This window comes from Kryptolebias marmoratus, linkage group LG18, assembly GCF_001649575.2.
Source record: "Kryptolebias marmoratus isolate JLee-2015 linkage group LG18, ASM164957v2, whole genome shotgun sequence".
Taxonomy (NCBI): Eukaryota; Metazoa; Chordata; class Actinopteri; order Cyprinodontiformes; family Rivulidae; genus Kryptolebias; species Kryptolebias marmoratus.
This window is the reverse complement of record NC_051447.1, coordinates 2371287-2394450: the sequence shown is the minus strand read 5'-3', so window position 1 is coordinate 2394450 and position 23164 is coordinate 2371287. Positions and strand designations below refer to the sequence as shown.

General features: G+C 39.1%; 1 protein-coding gene across 1 annotated transcript in view; it reads right to left on the bottom strand.

Annotated features, from left to right (window-relative positions):
* Positions 1-23164, bottom strand: part of szt2 (SZT2 subunit of KICSTOR complex) — a 321741-nt gene that overhangs the window by 97985 nt on the left and 200592 nt on the right. The window contains exons 30-44 of the mRNA XM_037981182.1: positions 22295-22387; positions 21954-22032; positions 20673-20963; positions 16245-16380; positions 13714-13830; positions 13553-13622; positions 12052-12237; positions 10718-10921; positions 9912-10143; positions 9206-9280; positions 8069-8207; positions 6962-7097; positions 5231-5351; positions 4329-4481; positions 1659-1761 (exon numbers count right to left, since the gene is read on the bottom strand). Coding sequence (XP_037837110.1) covers positions 1659-1761; positions 4329-4481; positions 5231-5351; positions 6962-7097; positions 8069-8207; positions 9206-9280; positions 9912-10143; positions 10718-10921; positions 12052-12237; positions 13553-13622; positions 13714-13830; positions 16245-16380; positions 20673-20963; positions 21954-22032; positions 22295-22387 — 2135 coding nt within the window. The remainder of the gene's footprint in view (positions 1-1658; positions 1762-4328; positions 4482-5230; positions 5352-6961; positions 7098-8068; positions 8208-9205; positions 9281-9911; positions 10144-10717; positions 10922-12051; positions 12238-13552; positions 13623-13713; positions 13831-16244; positions 16381-20672; positions 20964-21953; positions 22033-22294; positions 22388-23164) is intronic.

Sequence of the window (23164 nt, the reverse complement as noted above, 5' to 3'; positions counted from 1 at the left end):
CATTGCTGCAGTAATACAGGCCAAAGGAGGCCCAACTAAATACTGAGTGCTGTACATGCTCATACTTTTCATGTTCATACTTTTCAGTTGGCCAACATTTCTATAAATCCTTTGTTTTTATTGGTCTTCAGTAATATTCTAATCAATCTACTTTTTCATGATATTCTAATTTTATGACCAGCACCTGTATATCACAAGACGGGATCTTGGATCCACACGAACGAGATGGGATGACATATTAACAGTATTTCAAGGAAAAAGGCTTTTGCCATAAACTAAAACCTCCTGACTGAGTTCTCTCAAGTCTCCTTAGAACTTAGAACGGTTCTTCAACTTTATATGACCTTTAAACTTCTCAATAAAGCTGTGTGACCTTTAAACTCAGGGAGGGTCAAACTTATTTTTTACAAATAACCATAATTAAAACCTGATCAAGCACCAAACCTTTTTCTTCACTATTTTATTGAAAAGATAAAGTTAACATATTTTTCTGATTTCTTATGTCAACATATTTATACTGAAATAGATAATTATTTTTTTCTTAATATATGTTAGTTATCAACCAAAAAAACCTATTTACTGGAAAATTTTAATATAATAACTATTATTCAGTACCTCTGCCAAGACAGTAATGGTTTCAGGGATTTCAGTGTTGTTTTTTTGTTCGTCCATCCATTTATTAGCAAGTTTACTTAAAATCTAATGAACAGATTTCAATGATATTTTCAGAAAATGTTGGGGTTGTCACAAAAAACAAGTGATTAAATGTTAGTGGTGATACACTGGATCACCACCAAATCCAGATCGTACAAGAGTTGGTGACTGTATGGCCTTGGGCTCCTTCAAGTGCTTCTTGTTTCTTATGTTTTCCTTTAAAAACCACCATTTCTTTCACTGAGTTCTGATTAAAACATTTTGCCATGGGGCTTAAAAAAAACTAAAAATAATTCAAACATCTAAATACTGTAGGAGGGACAGGCTGCCTTGTGGTACAGGTCCTAGTGCCTAACAAGTTTGTTTAAACTGCCACTACACAAACAATTTCTAGTGGTGGGGACATCTTCACCAGACAAAAACACAGGACAGGGGTTTTTTTTGTTTTTTTTTGTTTACGAGACAGTTTTCAACCCAACATAAAAACCCACACCAGAACAGTTCGTTCTTTGCATCTTTTTCTATGTAAAGCACTGCTTCTAGAAATGTTTTCATCCAAATGTTTTTGCTGAAAAATGACCCAAATGCTGCAGCTACTCTGTTAGGCGCTGTAACGCATCAGAAACAGTGAACAAGACGTGAACAAGACACTCCAAACAGTAAACATAAGAAGAAAAAAAAAGAGGAATACAAGCGCAAAAATCCAATCATTTTGCTGGACTGACAACCAAGGGGAAAATCTACTTCATGTCACATTAAACTGCTGTTCACTTGGGAGTTATATTGGTTCAAATATACAGACGTAATAGACCATTTCATGTTCGGTATCCAGAGGATCAGCTGGGTAAATTATTTACAAATGTCAGCCTGTTAAAACTATTCAAATTTACCACATTTCTTAAATTTATGCTTAATGTATTTTGTACGCTGTTTTTTTACAATTATTTTTAATTTTTTTGCAACATTTGTTTATGTTTTTTTCACAGTGTGAAACAAAATCAAACCTGAGGTAGAAGACTGATTTGGTGGTTCTTTCCTGGTAAACAAACATGTTCTTCCTGTTGACCACAGAGAAAGAGTTCATCACGGATCGAAGAGCCTGCATGGCTGCAACAAAAGTGGGGTAGGGAGTGATACATTTAGAGGGTTAACATGCTTTGAAAATAAATTTGAATTTTAAAAATGCAATCATTTTATATATATATATATATATATATATATATATATATATAGAGAGAGAGAGAGAGAGAGAGAGAGATTTTTTTTTCTTCTAAAATTAGCAACATGGTTTCATGACACCAGAAATTTTTCAGTAGGTGAGAGATCTGGACTTCAGGCAAGTCAGTTCAGCATCTGTACTCTTCTACTTTGAAGCCATCCAGTTGTAATGGATACAATATTCAGTTTGGCATTGTATTGCTGAAATATGCAAGGCCTTCCTTGAAAAAGATAGATGGGAGCACATATTGTTCTAAAAGCTGTACCGTATTTTCCGCACAATAAGGCACACTGTCAATGAATGGTCCATTTTTTTACTTTTGTCATTTATAAAGCGCACCGGACTATAAGGCGCATTAAGCAAAACAAAACAGCCCCCTATCATTTCAGAGACTACTGCACCGACATAAAGGCCCCCACATACTCGGGCATACTTCACTCTGAGGAGGTCCGTGCGTCCCCTTTTTTTTCTTTTACCTGTTTAAGTGAATAATTTTTTTTTTCATGGACTTATAACATATAATACCTGCTATGGGATATGACCCGTCAGAACATCTCTGTGGGTCATTCTCAACCATGAACTGACTGTATGAGTCAATGAGTCCCCCACTTCCTGTGGGGAAGGCCATTCAGATGGATCTTCTGAGTAAGGTCTTGCCCCAATCCTCTCCTCTGCACCTCTCTGTTCCTCTCCCTCATCATCATCATCATCATCATCATCATCATCATCATCTTCACCTCTCTTGTCCACTTTCTCCTCTGTGGTGTTGGTCTTGCCATGTCTGCCTGCACTAATTTTGTGTCCAAAAGGACACAGTAATGGTCAGCAGAAATTCAAACCCTCCAGGGCATCTAGGTTTTTGTGGCCTCAGTAGCAGAATTATTCCTACCTGATGTCATCTCTGCTCTCCTCTACAGCAGCTGATCACTGACCTCATGTCTGTCTCCTTCATTCCTTAGTTGTGTTTTTCTCCTCTAAGCAAGTATTATTAATTAGCTTTGAATAAATTACACATCTTGCTAATGCACTTTTTTAGTATAAACAATATTTTAAAATAAATCCTTTGGTATTAAGTGGCTGTTTCTACACTTCCAGCTAACATTAACCAACCTGTCTCCTTCTCCTGTCTGATTCTTTCTCTCCATCCTCTCAGCTGTTATATTGTAAATAGTGATCAGTAAACAGCTGTAACTTGTTATTTATTAGTATTAGTAGCTTTAGCTAACCTGAATATTTCCAGGCCTCCTCTTGATGCTCAGACAGAACTTCCTGCTGTCTTTCAACCACTTTGAAAAGTTTTCTTTCATGCCTACATCTTTACCTTTTCTGCCTCTCCATCTTTAGCTCTCTGTCATCAGATGACAACACGACTCACACGAAAACAATCGCGCTCCTGCGCGTGCTCCAGGGGGTGTGCGGGAGCACCACTGTGGACACAGAGTGGAGCGGGTCTCCTCTCTGCTGTGAGACTGAGAGCTGTCAGTGCTTGGGGAAGTGGGCGGGGCTTACGGTACGCTGCAGAATGATTGCTTTCTCACATTTAGCCGCCAAAGTCACTAGATTTGTCGCTAGTCGCTTTAAAAAAATGCTAGAGGAATCTTGCTAAATATAGCGTTAAAGTGACAAAAAGGCTGTGTGTGTGTGTGGTTTTTTTGCGTGAGAAATACAAAGTTTGGCGTGTGAGAGTGTGCACTCAATGCGTGTGTCTCACGGTCAATGCGTGAGACTTGAGAACCCTGTGCTGCATGTGGCTGCTGCTGAAGCACCGCTGCAGGCTGCCAGGCAAGGCCAGGGCCAAATGCGCAACTTTTGGCTGTCCCACACAGGGTGATGCGGGACAAGGGACGGGGGGGCTAAATGCGGGATGGTTGGCAAGTATGTGGTGTCTGCATTTTACATTAAAACAAACATTCCTGTTTCAAAAACGTGAGAATCAGATGTACTTAATTAAGTAAAGTAATGCATTCAATTACCCATAGAAGTGTAGAAGATATGCAAGCTTAACATAATTACGCAATGAGCTGTTCAGTGGAACCATGCATCCCACTAACTACAGCAGCTGACAGCATTCAATACTGAGACTTTGTTCAGCTGATAGGATCTGAGTTTAACACATCTGCAGACATTTTACAGAGGAACATGTCATTCTAATGAATTTCTACAAGAGATATTTCACAGTACACTTGTTAATGGATTCCACAAAGAGCTATTAAATGTTTTAAAGTTGCTGTATCAAACAGCTAAACTAACAAGTCTATAAATATTTATTGACTTCATGAAATTACATACGTATCACTTTAGTTGCTCATTACAAAGTAATTTCTTTTCAAAATAGAAATGTCAAAACAAACAAAACAATAATAAATATGCAGTATGAAAACAAATGCAATTGCTTGTTGTAGTTGTAGGATTTTTTTTTCTTCTCTTGAGATGGAAACTGAGATCTGTAACTCACCCCGAGACACCCCCATGTTGGGTCCCATCTTGAGGCGTGGATGAATATGGATGATTGTGCTCCACACCACGTCACAAGCAAAGTGCCCTGGAATGAACTGCATAGTTGCTGCCAGGTAGTCTCTGGCCTGATAGCTCTCCTCTGTGTTGTAGTCTGAGTGGTGAATAAAAACATACAAAAAAGGAAAAATAAGTTGATACTCCCCTACACCCCTCGCCAAAGTGATAAAGTACTTTCTTAGTTTGCTACAGTGGGTGAATGCTAATAGAAGAGACCCACTCATAGTGGTTGATCCAAGGTCAGAAAGTACTGGTCATGAAAGATCCTCAGAAATGGGCCAATCCCATCCAACTACTGACCAATCACCTGCCTCTGTATAACATGGAAGCTCCTGTCAGACATCATTGCAGCTAAGATGAATAGACACATGGGTCACTACCTGAGCGAAGCACAGAGGGAACAAACACCAGGGGAGCCAAGCACCAGCTACTGTAGACTGTAAGACCAGACATGAAAACTACAATGGTCTCCACAGCCACCAGATCTCAGTCCAGTCCAGAACCTTAGGGATGTGGTGGAACAGGAGATGCACATCATGGATGTTGAGCTGAAAAGTCTGTCACTATGGACCAAAGTCTTTGAGGAATGTTTCTAACATCTTGTTGAATCTATGACATGAAGAATTAAGGGTACAGGATTCAACCTGGTACTGGCAAGATGGACTTAATAACGTGGCCAGTGAGTGTCAACCTTGCTTGAAACAGATTGCAGCTCTTGGTTAAAGTGCAGATCATAAATACAGATGTCACTTATGCTGGTGAGTTCACAAACACCAATTATTGTTCAAAACAGTTTATGACTTCTTATCTGAAGTCATTTCAAAGTGTGACATGGTAACTTACCATCTGAGTTGTTGAGTCTCTGCCTACACAGAGACTCGTTCTTCCAGATGTCTTCCTCACTCTCAGCCACCAGTAGTTTGTTACACACATGGCTGTCATGTAAGTCTTGTAACAGCATGCGCTAGAAATACACACAGTACACAACGAGCAAGAGTTGATTATTCATAACAAACTAAACTAAGGCTTTTTATTTAAACACAATTTTAACCTGAGACAACTTTTATTGGAAACAACAATAAAACATACAATAAAAGCTTCTGTTTTCATTTTCTTGTTATCACCCGCTGCTGAAGGCGAGGCAAAAATATTTTTGCTCATGTCTGTCTCATTGTTTGTCTGTAGTGTTGACAAATTATCTCATGAAACAATGGATGGGTTTTAATGAAACTCTCAGAAAGTAATCATATTTGGTTGCAATGACAGCCAAGTGACTTCAGCAAAAACCCCAAAATTGCTCGAATTCAGTCAATTTTACAAATACTAAGCTACAATTGGATGTGGTAGTAGCAGAGAGTCATTCACAACAAAGTGCTACTCATTACGAGTTATAGTCATGTTTGTATTAACAAAGACTGATTAGCTGTGGTGATCATCTCGAATTGTGTTAAGGCTACTGTTCAGGGATTCATATTTTACTAAAAGATGGACAAACAAACAAATGCAAACATACAAACATGGGCAAAAACAACATTGCTTGTCTGGCAGCAGTGAGAAATATTTTGTTGTCATTGAAGGTCAAATATTGAACTTTGTTTTTGCATAAGAAACATGTGACGTATTGTAAATTATTTTATGTTTAGTCCCTTTTCCTTTTTTGTATAATTAATTTTAATGTGAACAGAGAGTGATGAAATTTGTTGATGTAAAATTCAAGTGAAGTGAAGTGAAGTGAGATTTATTTATATAGCACTTTTCGGCAACTAGGCGATCCAAAGCGCTTTACAACAGAAACAACAACAGAATCAAACACAGAAAAAACACATCAATCATGTCTAATCTAAATGAAATATAGGATAATCTAAATAAAATCACGAAACCAGACATATCTAAACATGAGCTAAGACAGTCAAAATAGTAGTTAAAATAATCTAAATGAAATCATAATCAAATAGAGAAATAGAGAAGTAAAAACATCAATCATGTATAATCTAAATTAAATACAGGATAACCTAAGTAAAATCATGAAACGAAACATATCTAAACATGAGCTGAGATAGTCAAAATAGTAGCTAAAATAATCTAAATAAAATCATGATAAAGTTAAAGCTGAACTAAACAACAATTAGGAATCTAACAATCTAACAATATCTAAAATATGAGCAAAGATAAACTAAACTAAATGTACAGGAAGGGTAAATAAGCTAAAACAATGACTCAGAAATAGCGGAAAGTGTGCGAGCGCGCCTGTGTGTGTGTGTGTGTGTGTGTGTTTGTTAGAGACGGTGAGAAGACGGTATAATGTATGTTGTATGTGTGTATGTGTGCTTTTTTCTGTCCATAACACATTATGCTTGTTATAAGAATAATCGTTTTTTAATGCACAAATATACCATAAAAGAGATTATTTTGACCCAGATTCTTGTATGGCTCCAGTATTGTGGGATTTCTCAATTTAAAAAAAGAAAAAATAACAAAAATAGTAAAAATCCAAATTTGAGGTAGAGAAACTTGAAATATATGCTACTCAGAGGTGAAATGATTTAGTGACAGAATGTTTAATCATGAAAGTACCTGATTAACGATTCTGCAAATTTCCCCAATCTTCCTGACCATACTTTGATGCAACAGTAAGTATTCAGGCAGCTCCTGGTCTTCCTCCTTCTTCTCCATATCCTCTGCATTTACATCTTTTTCTTCTGTGAAGCTTCTGTAAAGCATGGATAAATCCAACAAACATTTAGGTTTAAATAACCACTTATTATAATGAATGTAGCAACCACTGGACAGTTGGTTGGAATAAGATGATTTTACCATAAATAGGCTCCCTGTCAAACTCAGAATTGAGTCTAAAATCTTACTTTTAACATACAAAACTCTCAACTACCAAGTTCCATCTTATAATTAAAAACATTGTTTCATATTTTTCTAACAGAGCACTTTGCTCTCAGAATGCAGGTTTACTTGTGGTTCCTAGAGTTTCTAAATGTTGGATGGGAGGCAGAGCTTTCAGATATCAAGCTCCTCTCTTGTGGAACCAACTTCCAGTTTCTGACCGTGAGGCTGACTGTAGGCTTAGATTGCTGGAGGTCAAACTCTAATGTTGTCTTTACTCGCTCCGCTCTCCAGGTTTATTTTTGTAATTATTTCTACCATTAACAAGTGTTTTTCTTTGTTTTTTTAGAGACTACACCTGTACCAGTCATTCTGTGTTTGTCTGTGTCTCTTCTCTGTCCTCTCAAACCTCAGCTGGCAGAGACAGATGGCTGCCTATCCTGAGCCTGGTTCTGGTTCTGCTGGAGGTTTCTTCCTGTTAAAATGGAGTCATTTCTTACACTGTTGCCAGTGTACTGCTAAAAATGAAGATTCAACACAATTTGCTGGTTTCCTTAGATAACTTTTACTAATTGGCATTTTAAAGTGTACTGTATAAGACTGTATTGCATCATGAGAATTTAACTGACTCTAAATGGATGTGAATCGAGATCAGCATTGAATTTATGATTTGGCTTGTTTTCTTATTCTTTTTTACAGTGCCTTGAGATAAATTTTGTTGTGAATTGGTGCCATATAAATGAACTGAACTGAATTAATTGTTCCTTTCACCTGGAAGAACAGCACTGGTTTTGGAAATCTTAATAAAAACAGTCTGTAACAGGTGCTGAGAGGATTGGCTCTGACCTGGAATGAGAGTAGACCTTTACTCTGTCCTGGTGGATCCGAACAATCAGCCAGAAGTCTGGCATCTGAGGAGGCTGAGCCTCTTGCTCATCCATGGTGGGACTTTCACATTCTGAGTCACTGCTACCGCCGTCATAACCTTCAAGCATCCAAACACAGAAAGGAGTTACAATGCTGTAGGAAACAGGGTCATTTTGAGTGTAACGGAAGGCTGCAGAAATAAGTCATGATTTTCAAAAATTGGCTGCTTAAAATGTGGCCACATAGCTTACTAGCTGCAAACACTTAGAATTTAGTGGGACTGCAACAAAAGATTCACCTATTTTCCCTATTTAGAGTTGTCAACTACTCCCTGGACAGTTATCTCAGACCAGTTAGATACTACCTGAAGGAATGACTTTTAACCTGGGCCTTATTTGCTTTGTAAGTGGCTCTCTAAAATCTGGTAAAATTCCAGAAACTTTCCATGGGAATTATAAGAATTTATGGAAATAAATAACCTGGAAATTGGGGGGTAATTTAAACAAATTGTTTCATATCCAAACAATTATACAAACATTTTGTTTTGTCAGAGACAGATATTAAGTTTGACCCGAAGTTTACAAAAGATACAAATTTAATTACCTGATTTGGATATGATGGTGTAACTGATGACATCACTGTGTCACAACTACACAACCTTTAGAGAACAACAGATTTTGAACATTTTCAGTTCTCTTTTTTTTTTGTTTTTGTAATCCTTTTCTAAATTAATGCACCCAATTCTGAACAAAGATATTCATGTTACATGATGTTTTCCCATGTTTTTTGTCATTACATTTACATAAAAACAAAACAAAAATCAGTAAGTTGCATATCATAAAATCAAAAATATAAAAATCCTTCAACATGTCCAAGTGACAGCTTATCCTTTTTTACGATGTGGTTGCTCTCACTGCATGGTACAGCAATGAAATCTGGTTGTTTTAGACAGGACTCTGCTAAAATAGATTTTCTCAAACTACACCTGAAATCCCCGTTAAAGGCCAACCTTTAATATTTTAAATTCCAGGTTTATTTCCATGAATTCCTCTGAATCCCATGGATAGTTTCCAACTTTAAAAATTCTTGGAATTTGCAGCCCTGGTGAGAACTTACCCTGCATGTCTGAGTCCAGACTGCCCTGGCTGGAAACGACACTCTGGACACGGCTTGGTCTGAGTTTGCTGCCACCTGAGAGAGACACAATCTCATCCAGTTTATTTAGTTTTCTTGTTTTATTTTTAATATAATTTATTTTATAATATTCACACTTTTTTTAATCTGAGCACAAAATGAAAGAAGATCATGACTTTTAGACATAATCTAACATACAAAGGGATATTTGTGTCACATCCTTATATAATAAAAAAGACATGATAAAAATATAAATATTTTTTTTTCTCTCCTTCAAAGCAGATATTTAGGGATTTGAAGAGCTTACTACACTATACTGTGAAGTTCATAAATACTGTGCTCTTTGAGCTGAGCTGTTCTGGTCTGCAGCTGAGTCCTTTGTCACATATGGATGGAAAAGTAAAAAAATAAATAAATAAATATTCTGCCTCCAGATATTTATACGCCTGACCTGAAACCTCTGAGATCTGTCCTTTGTCTATATTCATCATGATACATTCATGTACCTCTGGAAAATCCTGCATTTCTGGGGTGTCTAAACTTGTTTTGGTCTTTGCTGATAATTACAAATCATCACACATACAGGGTTTATAAGACTATTGAACCTCAGTGTATCTTCTACAGTACATGTCTATGCTACAAGATAATCAAAGAGTTTTTTATGTGTTGTGATGTGTGATGGACTCACTGTGAGAGGCTGACTGCATGGACTCAGCCAGACTGATGCTGGATGCCGTCTTTGGGGGGGAGTTAGGATCTGTGCCACATTCAGACTGAAGCTGAAAGGGATGACGTCTGTCCCCTGTCGCACTGCCAGGGGCATCTGCTTCAGGCTTTGTTGTGTTGACTGGCTCACTGGTTTCTGCAGCAGCTTCAGCAGAAACATCAGCAAGATGACTTGTGGACTTCCTGCTGTCACCCTGTAGGCAGACAGAGATTCTCGTAAAATCTGTTACGTTGCAGCTATAAACTCTGAAATCATTTTAACAAGTTTCACTTTTTATCTCGAAGTTTCTTCAGTTGGTTTGTTCTATGCAAATAAAATGTGAAAATATTGCAATATCAAAAAACAACTTTGAAATAAAATTCAAGGCCCCGCATTCCCTGAAGGAATGCATGTTGCCCACTGCCTTTCATGCCAAAGTTTTAAACAAAGCTCAACTTATGATTAAAAAAAAAATACAGAGTTGTAGCTCTTTTGGTCAAACCTTAAAAATACCGTCAGATCTCATGTGCTGTGTTAAAGATGACTCTCAGCTACTACTGAATCAAACTTAGCTCAATATCTGTGAAACTGACTGAGTTAGAGCAATGTTGTGCTTTTTTAAATTGAGTTATCTCTGGCGGCCATCTGTATTGGGTTAACTCCAAAAGTTTATCAGTTGCAGTTGTACATCCAATGATTACTTTGGTACAACATTCATGCCCTCATGCCTTTTTGGGTGTAGACGATAAATCCGACTTAATAAGACCATAGATGCTGTCCGCCTGCACCTCTGCTTCAGTCTCTAGCATCACAGACTCCCCAGGGGCTCCAGCACGGCAGGGTCTGGTCTGTTGTAGGGGCTCTGCAGCACTTTCTGACAGCCTCTTGGCTGCCTGGATCCTCTGGGGGTGAAGTCTACTCAAGGACAGATAGAAGAAGTTGTCCTGTTCTGCATTCAGGCTGTAACCAGAAAACAATATCCTACGGAACTCCTGCAAAATCAGAAACATCCCATCATAAATCGTTATGCATCTGAGCAGTGGCATCATTTGGATGCTCTATGACAGAGAAGCCCTACATATTCATTTAGTGCTACAAGATAATGTTTGTGTTTTAAACATTACAGCTTCCATCATCAAAACGTGACCTGTTAAATTTAAAGTGAAGAAAAAAATGGAGGATAAAGGGGTACTAACCCACCTGCTGCGTTCTGAAGAAATTTGACTTTAAAAAATGTTCTATTTATCGACTGATTTGAGACTAGCTTTCTCCACGCAAAGAATCTGAACAGAAGAAATGTTCACAATCGTCTGAATGCTGATGCAGTATTTAGACTACAAATTGTTTTCCTGTTAATAGTTTCTTTCTTCTGTACATTTCTTTGCAATCATACTACCTCCATATACTTTGTGCTATTAAAATCCTTCTTATAACAAATGATTCACCTCCATCATGAACAGTGTGCTATGACTTTTGGGGTTTTTTGGTAGCTTTTACACTTTTTCAAAATATTACATTTTATCTGAAACACACTGAGATCTCTTCCACATGTTACAGTCACTAGGGACTGCTACATCTATCACCACTGCTTTCTTCTTGATCTTATCCATCACCACAATGGTTGGTTAGCCATCGCTTGTTTGTCAGTCTGGATCTCGATGTCCCACAGGATCTTAGCCCTGCTATTCTTCACCACCCTTGGTGGAGTCTCCCACTTTGACTGTGGGATCTCCACTCCATTCTCAGCTCAGATGTTCCTGTACACTATTCCAGCCACTTGATTATGGTTTTCCAGGTATGCTTTGTCTGCCTGCATCTTACATGCTGGACTGTCTCAGGGACATCTTTGCACAGCCTGTATCTTGGGTCCTGTCTGGTGTGGTTGACCCTGGCCTCTATTGCTCTTGTGCTGCCGTGATTAGTGCCTTTGGTTTGTCCATTAATCCAGCCCTTTATAGCCAGCGGAAGGATTTCCTTTTTTTTTTTTAAATCAGCCACCACTTTCTTAATCTACCATTTACGTCAAACAAATAAAAACAACTTTAAACAGATAAGCAGGTCTGAGATTTGAGCTTCCTAAAACTTTGAATGGAGCATTAAGGTACTTTGTGTGTATTCTTGCCTCTTTGAATTTTTCCAGAGACTGTTCAGGCCCAAAGACGAACTGAAGTGGGACGTCTTCACAGTGACAGTGTGGTCGACCACTAGAGCGGAAAACGTGCTCTGCTACTTTCTGTAGTGTGATCGAGCCAATGACCCGAGAGTGACGCAATGCAGAAACAATCTCGTCCTCCAGCAGCCAACGAATCTAAATCACACAAAGAAAAACAAAAACTGTTACAATGCAGTTTTTAACAACAAATACAAGTAAATAATCCAAACACCCCCAACTAAAGGTTGTAGTTAACTGTTTGTTGTGTTACTGAAGACTCTTAGTGGTATAAAACTGTTGGAATAATGATTGTCTGTTTCTAAGATCACCATATGACATATATTGAACATACACCAATGACTTCACTAAACATGTCATTATAAGCCTCTGCCTTGTAATTACAGAGCCTTGAAAAAGTATTTATTGTCCATTAACGTCCCAAGATTTTGTCACATTCCAACCACAAACTCTTTTACTGGGTATTTATGTGACAATACAAAGTAGTGCATAAATGGGAGGTGGAAGGAAAATTATACATGCTTTTAAATGTTGTTTTCACAAATAAAAATCTGTACATTTATATCCGCCCCCTTTATTCCGAATGACTCCATTCACCTAAACTGACAGGTCGGACAAGAAGAGGACTAATCCAGAGGACTCCACAAATCTGGCCTTTATGGAAGAAGAAGGTTGTTGTTGAAAGAAACCAAAAAGAAATCCTGTTTAAAGTTTGTCACAAGACAAGTAGGGGAGACAACTAAAGCTGCACATCACCCTGAACACACCATTTCGCTGTGAAACATGGTGCTGGCAGCATCATACTGGGGGGTTGCTTTTCTTCAGCAGGGACAGGGAGGCTGGTCATAGTTGATGAAAAGATGAATGGAGCTAAATACAGGACACTCCTGGAAGAAAACCTGTTAGAGGCTGCAGAAAACTAGAAACTGGGGCAAAGGTTCACCTTCCAGCAGGAGAACGACCCCAAATATCCAGCAAGAGCTACAATGGAGTGGGTCAGACCAAAGCATTTTCATGTGTTAGAATGGTTCAGTCATAGTCTGGACCTAAATCCAACTGAGAATCTGTGGTAAAACCTGAATACTGCTGTTCACAGACCCTCTCCAGATAAACCCCAAAAGACCTGCAGCTGCAGTTGTAGTGAAACATGGTTCCACAACAAATTGAATCAAGAGGGCTGAATACAAATGCACAGTCACACTTTTCACGTTTTTTATTTGTAAAAAAAAAAAAAGTTTTGATCGTTAATTCCATGGATCATTTGTCTTCCACTTCACAATTATTAACTACTTTGTGTTGGTATTTCTCACCACATCAACTCCCAGTTAAATACTTTGAAGCTTGTGGGCATTTTCAAGCCACCGTATAACTGATGTATTTTGATGATTTTTACTGTGTTTAAAAACCAAAATCTTAAAAATGCAGTCTTTGTTTTTGTTTCCACCAGGCTCACCTCGTCCATCGTGGCCAGAATTGCTAATTTGTGTGGAACCGGGAGTCTGGAGAACGAATCACCAGCAACCCTGAAGGGAAATGAGGAACATTTGAAATCCAGAAGAAATGTTCAGCAGTGTCTGATTTACATAACAGAGAATATGTGTTAAACCAACCCACCCGTCGACACTGGAACCTTTCAGACTATCCAATACCGTCATCAACTCGTCATCAGAGCGATAGGACGAAGGCTGAGCTGGTGAACGATTCAGAGACACGCTACTCTCTGAGGTGTACCTGTACACAAACAAATCACATAACATGGACTGTGGTTCTAGGACAGATTTTAAACAACAAGAATATTTTGTCAATGGTAAATATTGAGATGACCTTTAAGCACATCTTCCCCACTATTTTTGTCCTGTCAACATGATGCTGACAACAATCTCAGTTTCCTTCCTCATCTCAGCCACTATAAGTAAATCACACATCAGCATCCAGGTCTTCTAATTAGTTAATGAGATTTGGACAAAAGGTTTAAGTGCATCACACCTAAAAACACCTTCCATTTACAGCTGACTAACCAGTTAATTTGGTATGTTGATATTTTTGACACATTATCAGTCACATGATTTATTTTTGTCAAATGTTCAGTCCCAACAGGACTTTGTAGACATTTTTTTGTGACTGGTGTAGCTCAAAATGTCTGATTTTGCAGCAGTATTTTTTAGAAAATTGCCATCAAAGTTGCCATGTTTTAATGCTTTATTTTTTCCTCTAATGTGGAGAGAAGAAATTATTTTACAAAAATATTTCCAGTGGTAGAGATCACAAAGTAAGCTTGCTTCAGCTCCTGGTGCCATTAGACCATGGCATTATAAACGTTGAATGGACCAGATCCCCCGTTTGATGAAATGGATTGGTTCTATTGACCTCCATGGTTCTAGGATTTCAGCCAGCCTACGCAGGACTCAGTCGTGTTTCCATCTCTGCTGGCCCTGCTTTAGTGCCGTCTTGCATCCAGCTAGAATATGCAGCAGGCTTGCGTTCCAAGAGCTGGTAATTCTCTTCTACACTGTACCACAAATGCAGGTTCTGAGGACTTGATCAGAGTTACATATGACACTTTTCCAAGAAACTACAGAGACTGGGGTATCCTCCACATGTCAGCTCAAGTGACTGTTGGGTTGAGCGCAGTTTCCAAGGTTATCCACCTCCTTTGGTGTTGCTGACCAAGCCTTGATTTTATACAACTCCTCTTTCATCCTTAACACTTCAGAGGTCACCTTCTCTTTCCTCTCCTTCTTGTTGGCTTTGGACCACAACTTGGGTTTAGGCCCCCACCCGAGACTCGTCCTGCCTGGTTGCAGCACACCCACAGTGTTTCAGTCAACAAATGGCATGTTCTCCTATCTGCGTCATCCAGTACAAACCTGGGCTCTAGGTTCACAAACCACTGCATCTGGGGAGTCTCTCAGCTGGAACACAAGTCTTGCCTTTTCCTGTTTGTAGCCCAAGGCAATAGATTTTAATGGTAAAGTAAGCATGTTTCTGCCAAACAGAGCTGTGTTGGAAAGCCTGCATGGGAGGCCAAGCCATTTACGTATTAAATGATTTGCTTTGGCATCTTATTGCTGTCAACATGGTGATATCACAACGCTTAATGGACCACATCACCCAATGACAGGGGATATTGCTGGTAACACCGCAATTTGTGTTTCATTAGGAGTTCACTTTAATTTATTGTCTTGAACCACTTGAAGTGCATACAACCGGCAAAGAATCCAGACAGAATATTCTGTGAGACGAGGCATTTTCTCACCATCAAACAAAAATGTAATGTTATCATTCTTAAACTTCTTCCAGCTTGAGAGACTGCAAGACTTGGCTGGTTGATCATCATCCTTGGCTAGGAGAGCAGTTCCTAAAGTCTTTTAAGGAGCATGGAAATGTATGCAGCATCTGTCAGAAGGTCACATCATCCATATAACTTCATAAGGCTGGGAGTCACTGTACTGACTGTGATTTTAGTTAAAACAACAACAACAATCACTAGAAATCAGATGTTTGTTATAGAGCTACAATTTTCAGGATGCATTCGGTGAATGAAAATGGCTAAATATTTTTTATCTCTACAACAGTTATGTCAATCACCACAAGGATCAGCAGGCCTCTTCTTCGAACCATTCCTGGCTCCACATCCTGTTTCTGGTGTATTTCCGTGGCAGTGTTACAGCGCCACATACAGCCCTGGCAGAAGTACTACAGAATTTTAGGTCATTTTCTAAGTTTCTGTGTGGATGAAAACATTTGTAGAAATGGAGCTGTGCTTAAAGGATACTTTTAGAAACAATAAACAAGATTGTTTTGGAAAAGCAGCAATCCATGTGGACAAGGCCATAGAGTACTTTTATAAAACATAGGTGTTCTAGTACTTTTCACAGTATTCTGTAGTAAAAAAAAGTCATGCAGGTTTGCATGATAAAAAAAGTTTGCAATCCATCATGCAGACACAAGATGAAAAATTTGATTCCTTCCCCAAAGTATTTTTGTTAATAGAAAAATACTTAGAAATACCTCATAATGTCACCGTGAAGTTTTTGAATAAAAATGCCAAATATAAGTCATGCATTTCACATAAAAGCACTCTTATAAAAGCTTTTTATCCTGTAAAGCTGCAGTCTTGATTTTTTGCATACACTTGCTGTCACCTGTTATGATGGAAATCAGCCATGGCTTCAATCTCCAGAGGAAGAGTCAGGACAAAAACATCCAATGTGACTGAGAGATCGCTCAGATCCACAGACTGCAAAGCCGCGGTGTTCTCTAGGCAGGAAATGATCTCACCTGCAAACATAGCACTGACATGAGCTCTGCAATAAAACACTTTGTTTTTACAGCCACCTTTAAACTTTTATGTCAGTGTAAAAAACAATGATTAAAATACAAACACCTCATTCAGTCACACTAACAAAAGGAGAAGTGAGAGTTTTTATTCAGAGTATACATTATTTTTCAAATAGGGCCACAGATTTGTTTGTAATGTGGTCCACATGCAGAGCAGTGATGGGTCTGTAAATGACTTAAATATCAAACAGCTGGCAAGTCTACAACAAGAACCAGAGAGTATAAGTGGAGGTATCATGTGTGGAATGATAGTGTCATCAGGTAGTTGCTGGAGCATCAGGTGGTCAGTGAAACAGTCAGTGAAGATCAGCAGACATAGAGGATGACTTGTAGATGCTTCAGACAGCTTGATGGAGCATTGATGGAGTTTGATACGGGTCACAATGTGTGTTTACATGAGGCTGGATGGTCGTATTGAGGCCCAGCATGTGGAGCATACAGATGTCACCGTGGAACCAGTTGGAACCAGTGGTACATGAAACAACCCATACCTGTTGTGAAGGTTGTCCAAAACTGACCCCATCAAGGGAGGATCATCATAATCTGCACCAAAAATTTAGAAAACCCCATTACACTTGCTCCTGCCATCCAGACAAAGGCATTGGACTCTTTACAACACTTCAGGTCATCCTGCACCATGTCTTGATGACTGGTGTCAGCCGGACTACAGGTTAGCCGTCCCATATGTTAGCTGCCATTAACACCAGAGGCTGTGTTGGAGTGGAACTGTAATCAGAAGGCATGGACTCGTGATTAGAGGTGCCAAGTAACTCTGAGAGGTAAATGTTCCCTCCAGCAGATTGTCAAGCTGTCGACTAAAATGATCGGAGAGACCCAAAAATCAGTCACATTTCTGTACATCAGCCAGGTACAGCGAGTAGCCTCTTATTGTTAGGGATGTCCCCCATCCCCTTTATAGGGAGTTTCAACTTCTTCCATCTGGTCGGAGGTTTTTAGTTCCTAAATGTAGGACTACACGTTTTAAGAACAGTTTTGTTCCAACTGCTGTTAAGGAGTTAAATAAATGAATCTGAATACACAATTTTATACTGCTTATATATGGTTGTGGAGCCTTGGGTACTACTATTTGTGTATGGTTTTGTTTTTGTTTTTTTTTGTCTAATTATGTATGCGCAGGAATATTTGAATATGTTTTTTTTTTCTGTACCACTGCCAATCAAATCTACCCTTGGGTATAAATAAAGTAACCTTGACCTTGATATTATGATTCGAGATGAATCTCAGTTCTGCAGGACCACAGATGTGTGTGTTCTTGTATGGTAGCACCAAGGGAACAGGACCGATCTGGTCAATGTTGTGAACAGAAACACCGATGTTCTTCCTGCCATTGTGGTGTGAGAAGTCACAGGGTCTGACTACGGGTCACCTTTGGTCCTGATTCAGGGGACCCTGGCAGGACAGACTGTGTCACAGCCTCTGTCTACATGTCTCTGTGGAGTGTATGAATCTGTTGAGGTCCTCCTGGGGTCAGCCAGGTCTCTGGTCTTTCTCCAGTCTAATATATGTGGGATCAGAGCAGACCAGAGCTAATGTGCTGGATCTTGACGTCCTGTTCCAACAGCTGTGGATCGACTTGCAGAAGGAGAGGATATAACAGCTGTATGACGTTGTTCTGAACCACATCACTGCTTTCTCCAGACCTGTGGGAGGCCACGACATACCGACCTGGGACCAGCAGTGAGCTTCTAATGCCAACTCTGTTATTCATCTGATCTGATGTAATCGCTGTAATACAGTCACATGACCTTTCAACACCTACAGCTTTATTTTATTTCCACCCCTCTGAGTGTTTAACTTGAATCACATGCAGACATGGTAAAAAAGTATCCTCAGCTCTGAGGTTGTGTATCAGGTTAGAAAATAAAATTTGTTTTTAATCAGATCTCAGAATGAGTTAGCAGAAAAAATAAACTTATTGTTTACTCTCTGTTTCTGCTTTTTGTTTTGTTTTATTTTTTCAATAAAAAAGCAACAGCTTGTAATAATCCATCTGAGATCATATTTACCTCTTCATGACTAGATAAACATTTTATAACCTGGGACAGAAAACCTTTGAACTGAAAGAAAGTATGCTTTATTTGTACAGTAATTGTCTGCTGTAAGCAGAGCTTTTAGAATGTGGGTCTCAAAATGGAGCACCACTGTCTGGATCTAAATGTGCACCTTTTCTCATATTTACAGTAATTCAGTTTTAGCAGCGCAACTTTTAAAGACATTGCAGTTTTTACTGAGGGCTGGTCAATTCCCTCTTCTCTCTCCTCTCTGCAGAAAGAAGTTGACCCACAGAGAGGTAAGAGGCTGAGAAAACAATACCTGTACAAAGACAATCATCTGTCACTGAATAACAAAACTTGAGAGAAAACTAGAGGGTTTTATCCAGACTGGACAGACTCCTAAATGTGCATTCTTCCTGTAGAGAGTTTAAAACCTGTTGGTCTCATGCGTTCAGAGACATTAATGATCATTGCAATCTGCAAAGTAAAGTGTTACTACTAAAATCACACAAGGTATATGATGAACTAAGAGACCAACTTTAAAAGATCCCCCAGAATCCTGATAGTCACTGACTGCCCACCAAATCTTCTGGATACCCTTCATTTTTAATTATTAGGGATTCAAGTCTGCAGAGTTAGGGGATTGGAGCAATTCCATGCTTCTGCTGAGTATGATACCTCGTTGAAACTCGTTGAAATTTACAGGGTTGTAATTAGGGTGGCATAAACAAAATATAAAAATACTCACACATGTCCACCAATACAGGGCATTATCCTTAAGAATTGTGCATTCTGGGCTGTAACTGTCAAACTGCAAGACTTGTTTGCCTGGCTCACAGAGAGATGCTTTGTACACATACATGATGGTGTGAATTAGAGAGAAAATGACTGGGTATCAGGACAAATGTTGAAAATGGACATTTTGGTCCTCAGAAAAGTGTCCCTTATCCTTGTTGATCCACACAGTTTCTCCTAAAGTCATAAGATGTCCCACATAAATAGATAAAATAATGTATAAAGCAGAAGAAAGATGCCACAAACCAAAAAAGGTTTGATTATATTACATTCATCAATCAGTGATACCCTTTTAAGATGAAACAATAAGTAAAATATTTATTTAAAAAAAAAAGAAAGATCTGTACCTCTGTGTTTTAAGTAAATCGCTGATACCAAAATTAGCTGAGTAAGTGTTGTACCCAGACAAACCCAGCACACAGCTGATGTTACATGTTTGAAGTTTAGATCTCAGTTGCAGCCACACCAACCAATACAATGAGCTCCAACATGCCCTGAAGTTAGGCTATCTCCTGGTCTTAGGTTTCTTGTTCACAAACTCAAAAGCTAGGGCGTGGTCTTCAAACTTGTGGGTCTGGCCACTGGACATGGTGATGTGTAGGGTAGCTGAGTAGCAGAGACTGAATTTAACATCAGCAGAGCCATGAAGCTTCTTCTTCACTGGGATAAAAGCTGCCCTTTATCTGACCACAATTGGTGTCAAATCTAGAAAAATGTACACCCTTATCCCATTGTATAGCAGGGGGAAAGCCTTTCCAGCACAGTCTTAGAAACTGTTCCCCTGTGTATCTTTGGTCATGGCGGCTCGTTCTCCTTTGGTTTAGCACATAGCATACAGTAGGTTCTGTTCAGGCAGGGTTTCTCTTCAGGCCTCAAAAAGTTCTCAGGAATTCAACCATTAACTCTGTATCTGTAACTCTGATCTTCTAAGCCTTCTGGAAGGCTCAAAAGTGGAATATTATTCCACCTACAGTGTGTCTGTCTACAGCCACAGGGAGCTTTGACATATTAGCTTGCATGCTAGTTATCTAATGCCTATGCTCATTAGCCATGCTCTTAAGATCAGAAATAGTTCCACTTTACCAAGCAACTTTTTCTTCTAGCAGGTTTAGAGGAGCTGCCACTTCCCTCCTAACCCACTCTGATATTATTGGTGATAATTTCAGCTCGTAAGTTGTCTATCATTATCTTGATGCACTGTAGCATCTCTTCATTGGCATTCAGCTTCTTGGGGGAATCTAGTTCCAAGGTCTGATGGTGCAGTCTTCTTCAGCCAGCTCTTCTTTTGTCAAAAGACAACATTTATCATATTTATCATAAACACTGTATACCTTGCATATATTGTATATATTCTGGGCTTTGCTATCTCAATTTTAATTGAAGACCACTATTCTAGAGGAACAAACAAACTCCTGTACTCACCCAGACATGTAGGAAGTGTTTGGATGGGCATGGAACCATGGCTGCTTTTCATGTTGACAGAACAGGTGACATGAACAAACAGGGGGGGCATGTCCAGCTGAGGCACTTCAGGCTCCAGCAGGGAGTCTCCATCCAGGATACTGAAGGAGTCCTGGTCCTGGTTGACAGTGTTGGAGTCTGTCAGGGAGCAGTCTTCACCCTTTTCATGGGAGCTGGAGTTTAGATGCTCCTCATATTCCACCACCAGGTCTGTGTCACTCTCTGACATGATGCAGCAGCTTGACATGTTCTCTGAGCAAGAAGAAAAACAAACCATCATCATCTCAGCTTCAGAAAACTCCACTGCTTTGTGTGCGCACACACACATCAGTGAGAACCATAATATGCTATATCAGGGCTACAGCAGGTATCAGAGCTACATCATTATTTTCAAATATGTACTTCAAAAGAAAATTGTTCATGACGAATTAAAAAAGGCATAATTTCTCACATATATCATACAGATGCTACTTAATCATTATGTATTTTTTTCTTGACAAAAACAATTTTTGCTAAAGCTCATACCAAGCCCTAACCCAAAGCATGTAGCTCTGAATGTTACAGCTGCAAAGAATTGTAGGACAGTAAAATCTAATTTTTCTTAGGTTTGTGTTGATTAAGGGTCTACAACATTTATAATCAAAACAGCCAGTTCTGCCATTCTCAGACTAAATAAAAATTGTTAAGAGCTGCAGGCTGTAGACACCTGGTGTAGATGATATGAGTTCTTCCTTTCTTTGACTTTGTGATACTTTTAGTCAAGGTTAAAGAAACGTCTTTAAGGACAAAAACAGGTAACTTTAATTTTTTGCTCCCCACATCTTTTCCTCTTCTTCAGGTCCAGTGAAGCTCATTCTGCCCTCTCTTTGGTTTAAGGCTCAAACCTGTAACTGAGTCCTGCAATCTGTGTAAACATTCAGACCATCCTTACAATTTAAGACCTAGCATTCCTTTAAGTAATGCATATTGCCTTTTGCCTTTTATGCCAGAGTTTTAGACTAAGATCATCTTCTCTTAAGAAATTAATAAATTAAAGCTGTTTAGGCCAAACTTGAAATATGTTAGTAGGAACTCATGCCATATCCTGAGATGTCACACAAAATAATTGTTGTCAATGACATACATACAAACAAGAGCAAAAACATTATCATCAGCCTTTGCCTTCCAATGGTAGATGTTCATAACAACACGTGAGCATGTATCTAACTGGTTAGGACTGAACTCTGACTACAGGATGCTGACCGTCTTCAGCTGCAGGCTCAGCCTCTGAAAGCAGCTCTTCACTGGGTCTCCTCTCTGTCTCTCCATCTTCTGAGTCCACCTGAGTTCAGGATGCACAAAGTAAAGATTTATCCACTGGGATCTGAAGCAGGTGCTTCTCTTTACATGATATAGAAATCGTTTCTACAATTACGTTTGGTTTCTAATTATTAAGCAAAGGATAGAGATTTAACTGCTGAGTGTTTTCACTTACTGAGATTATACACAAAAGACTTGTTTCAAAATGTTAAATATTTAAAAAAACCTAACCATTGTGTATAATATAATAAAATAAAATATGTACAAATGTAAATGATACTCACATCTTTCTTGATTGACGGGGGACAATAGAAGTAGTAGTGCGGATTGGAGGGCACACTTTTAAAATATTGAGACAGGATCTCCATGAATTTGTCCTGCAAATGGATCATTTGCAAAGTTAAATGAAACTAGCTTTATTTTTATTTTTTTTTATTAAATTATAAAGTTCCAAACAACTAACAGTGTAAAGCCCTTTACAGACAGTAAATACAGTTCATGGATAACAACAGGCTGTGTTAGATCTCTGTTGCTCACGTCTTCATTTAGTCATGAACTTGACAAATGGAGCAACGGGGCACACAAAATTAATGCCACACAAACAAGGTCAGACAGATAAAAACATCAATTTTTACCATTTACACAAGGTCAGACATGTAACATATATTTCTACCAGTCACACGAGGTCGGACAGATAAGTGTTATTCATTTATTCCATTCACACGAGGTTGGATAGGTAAATAACATGTGGAATGTGAATTTTGCTTCAGACCCAATAGCATCAACAACTGCTGTAAAACAGAGAGGTGCAACTGAGACAATTTTTACCAGCAGACAAGGTGGCAGACAGGGCTGGAGAGGAGGGTCCGTCGGATAGTCGAACCTCGGATTCAGGAAGAGCAGTGTGGTTTTTGTCCTGGTCGTGGAACACTGTACACCCTCAGCAGGGTCCTTGAGGGTGCATGGGAGTTCGCCCAACGAGTCTACTTGTGTTTTGTGGACTTGGAGAAGGCGTTCGACCGTGTCCCTCAGGGAATCTTGTGGGGGGTGCTCCGGGAGTAAGGGGTATCAGGCCCTTTTATACGGGCTGTTAGGTCCCTTTATGACCGGTGTCAGAGCTTGGGCCGCATTGCCGGCAGTAAGTCGGATTTGTT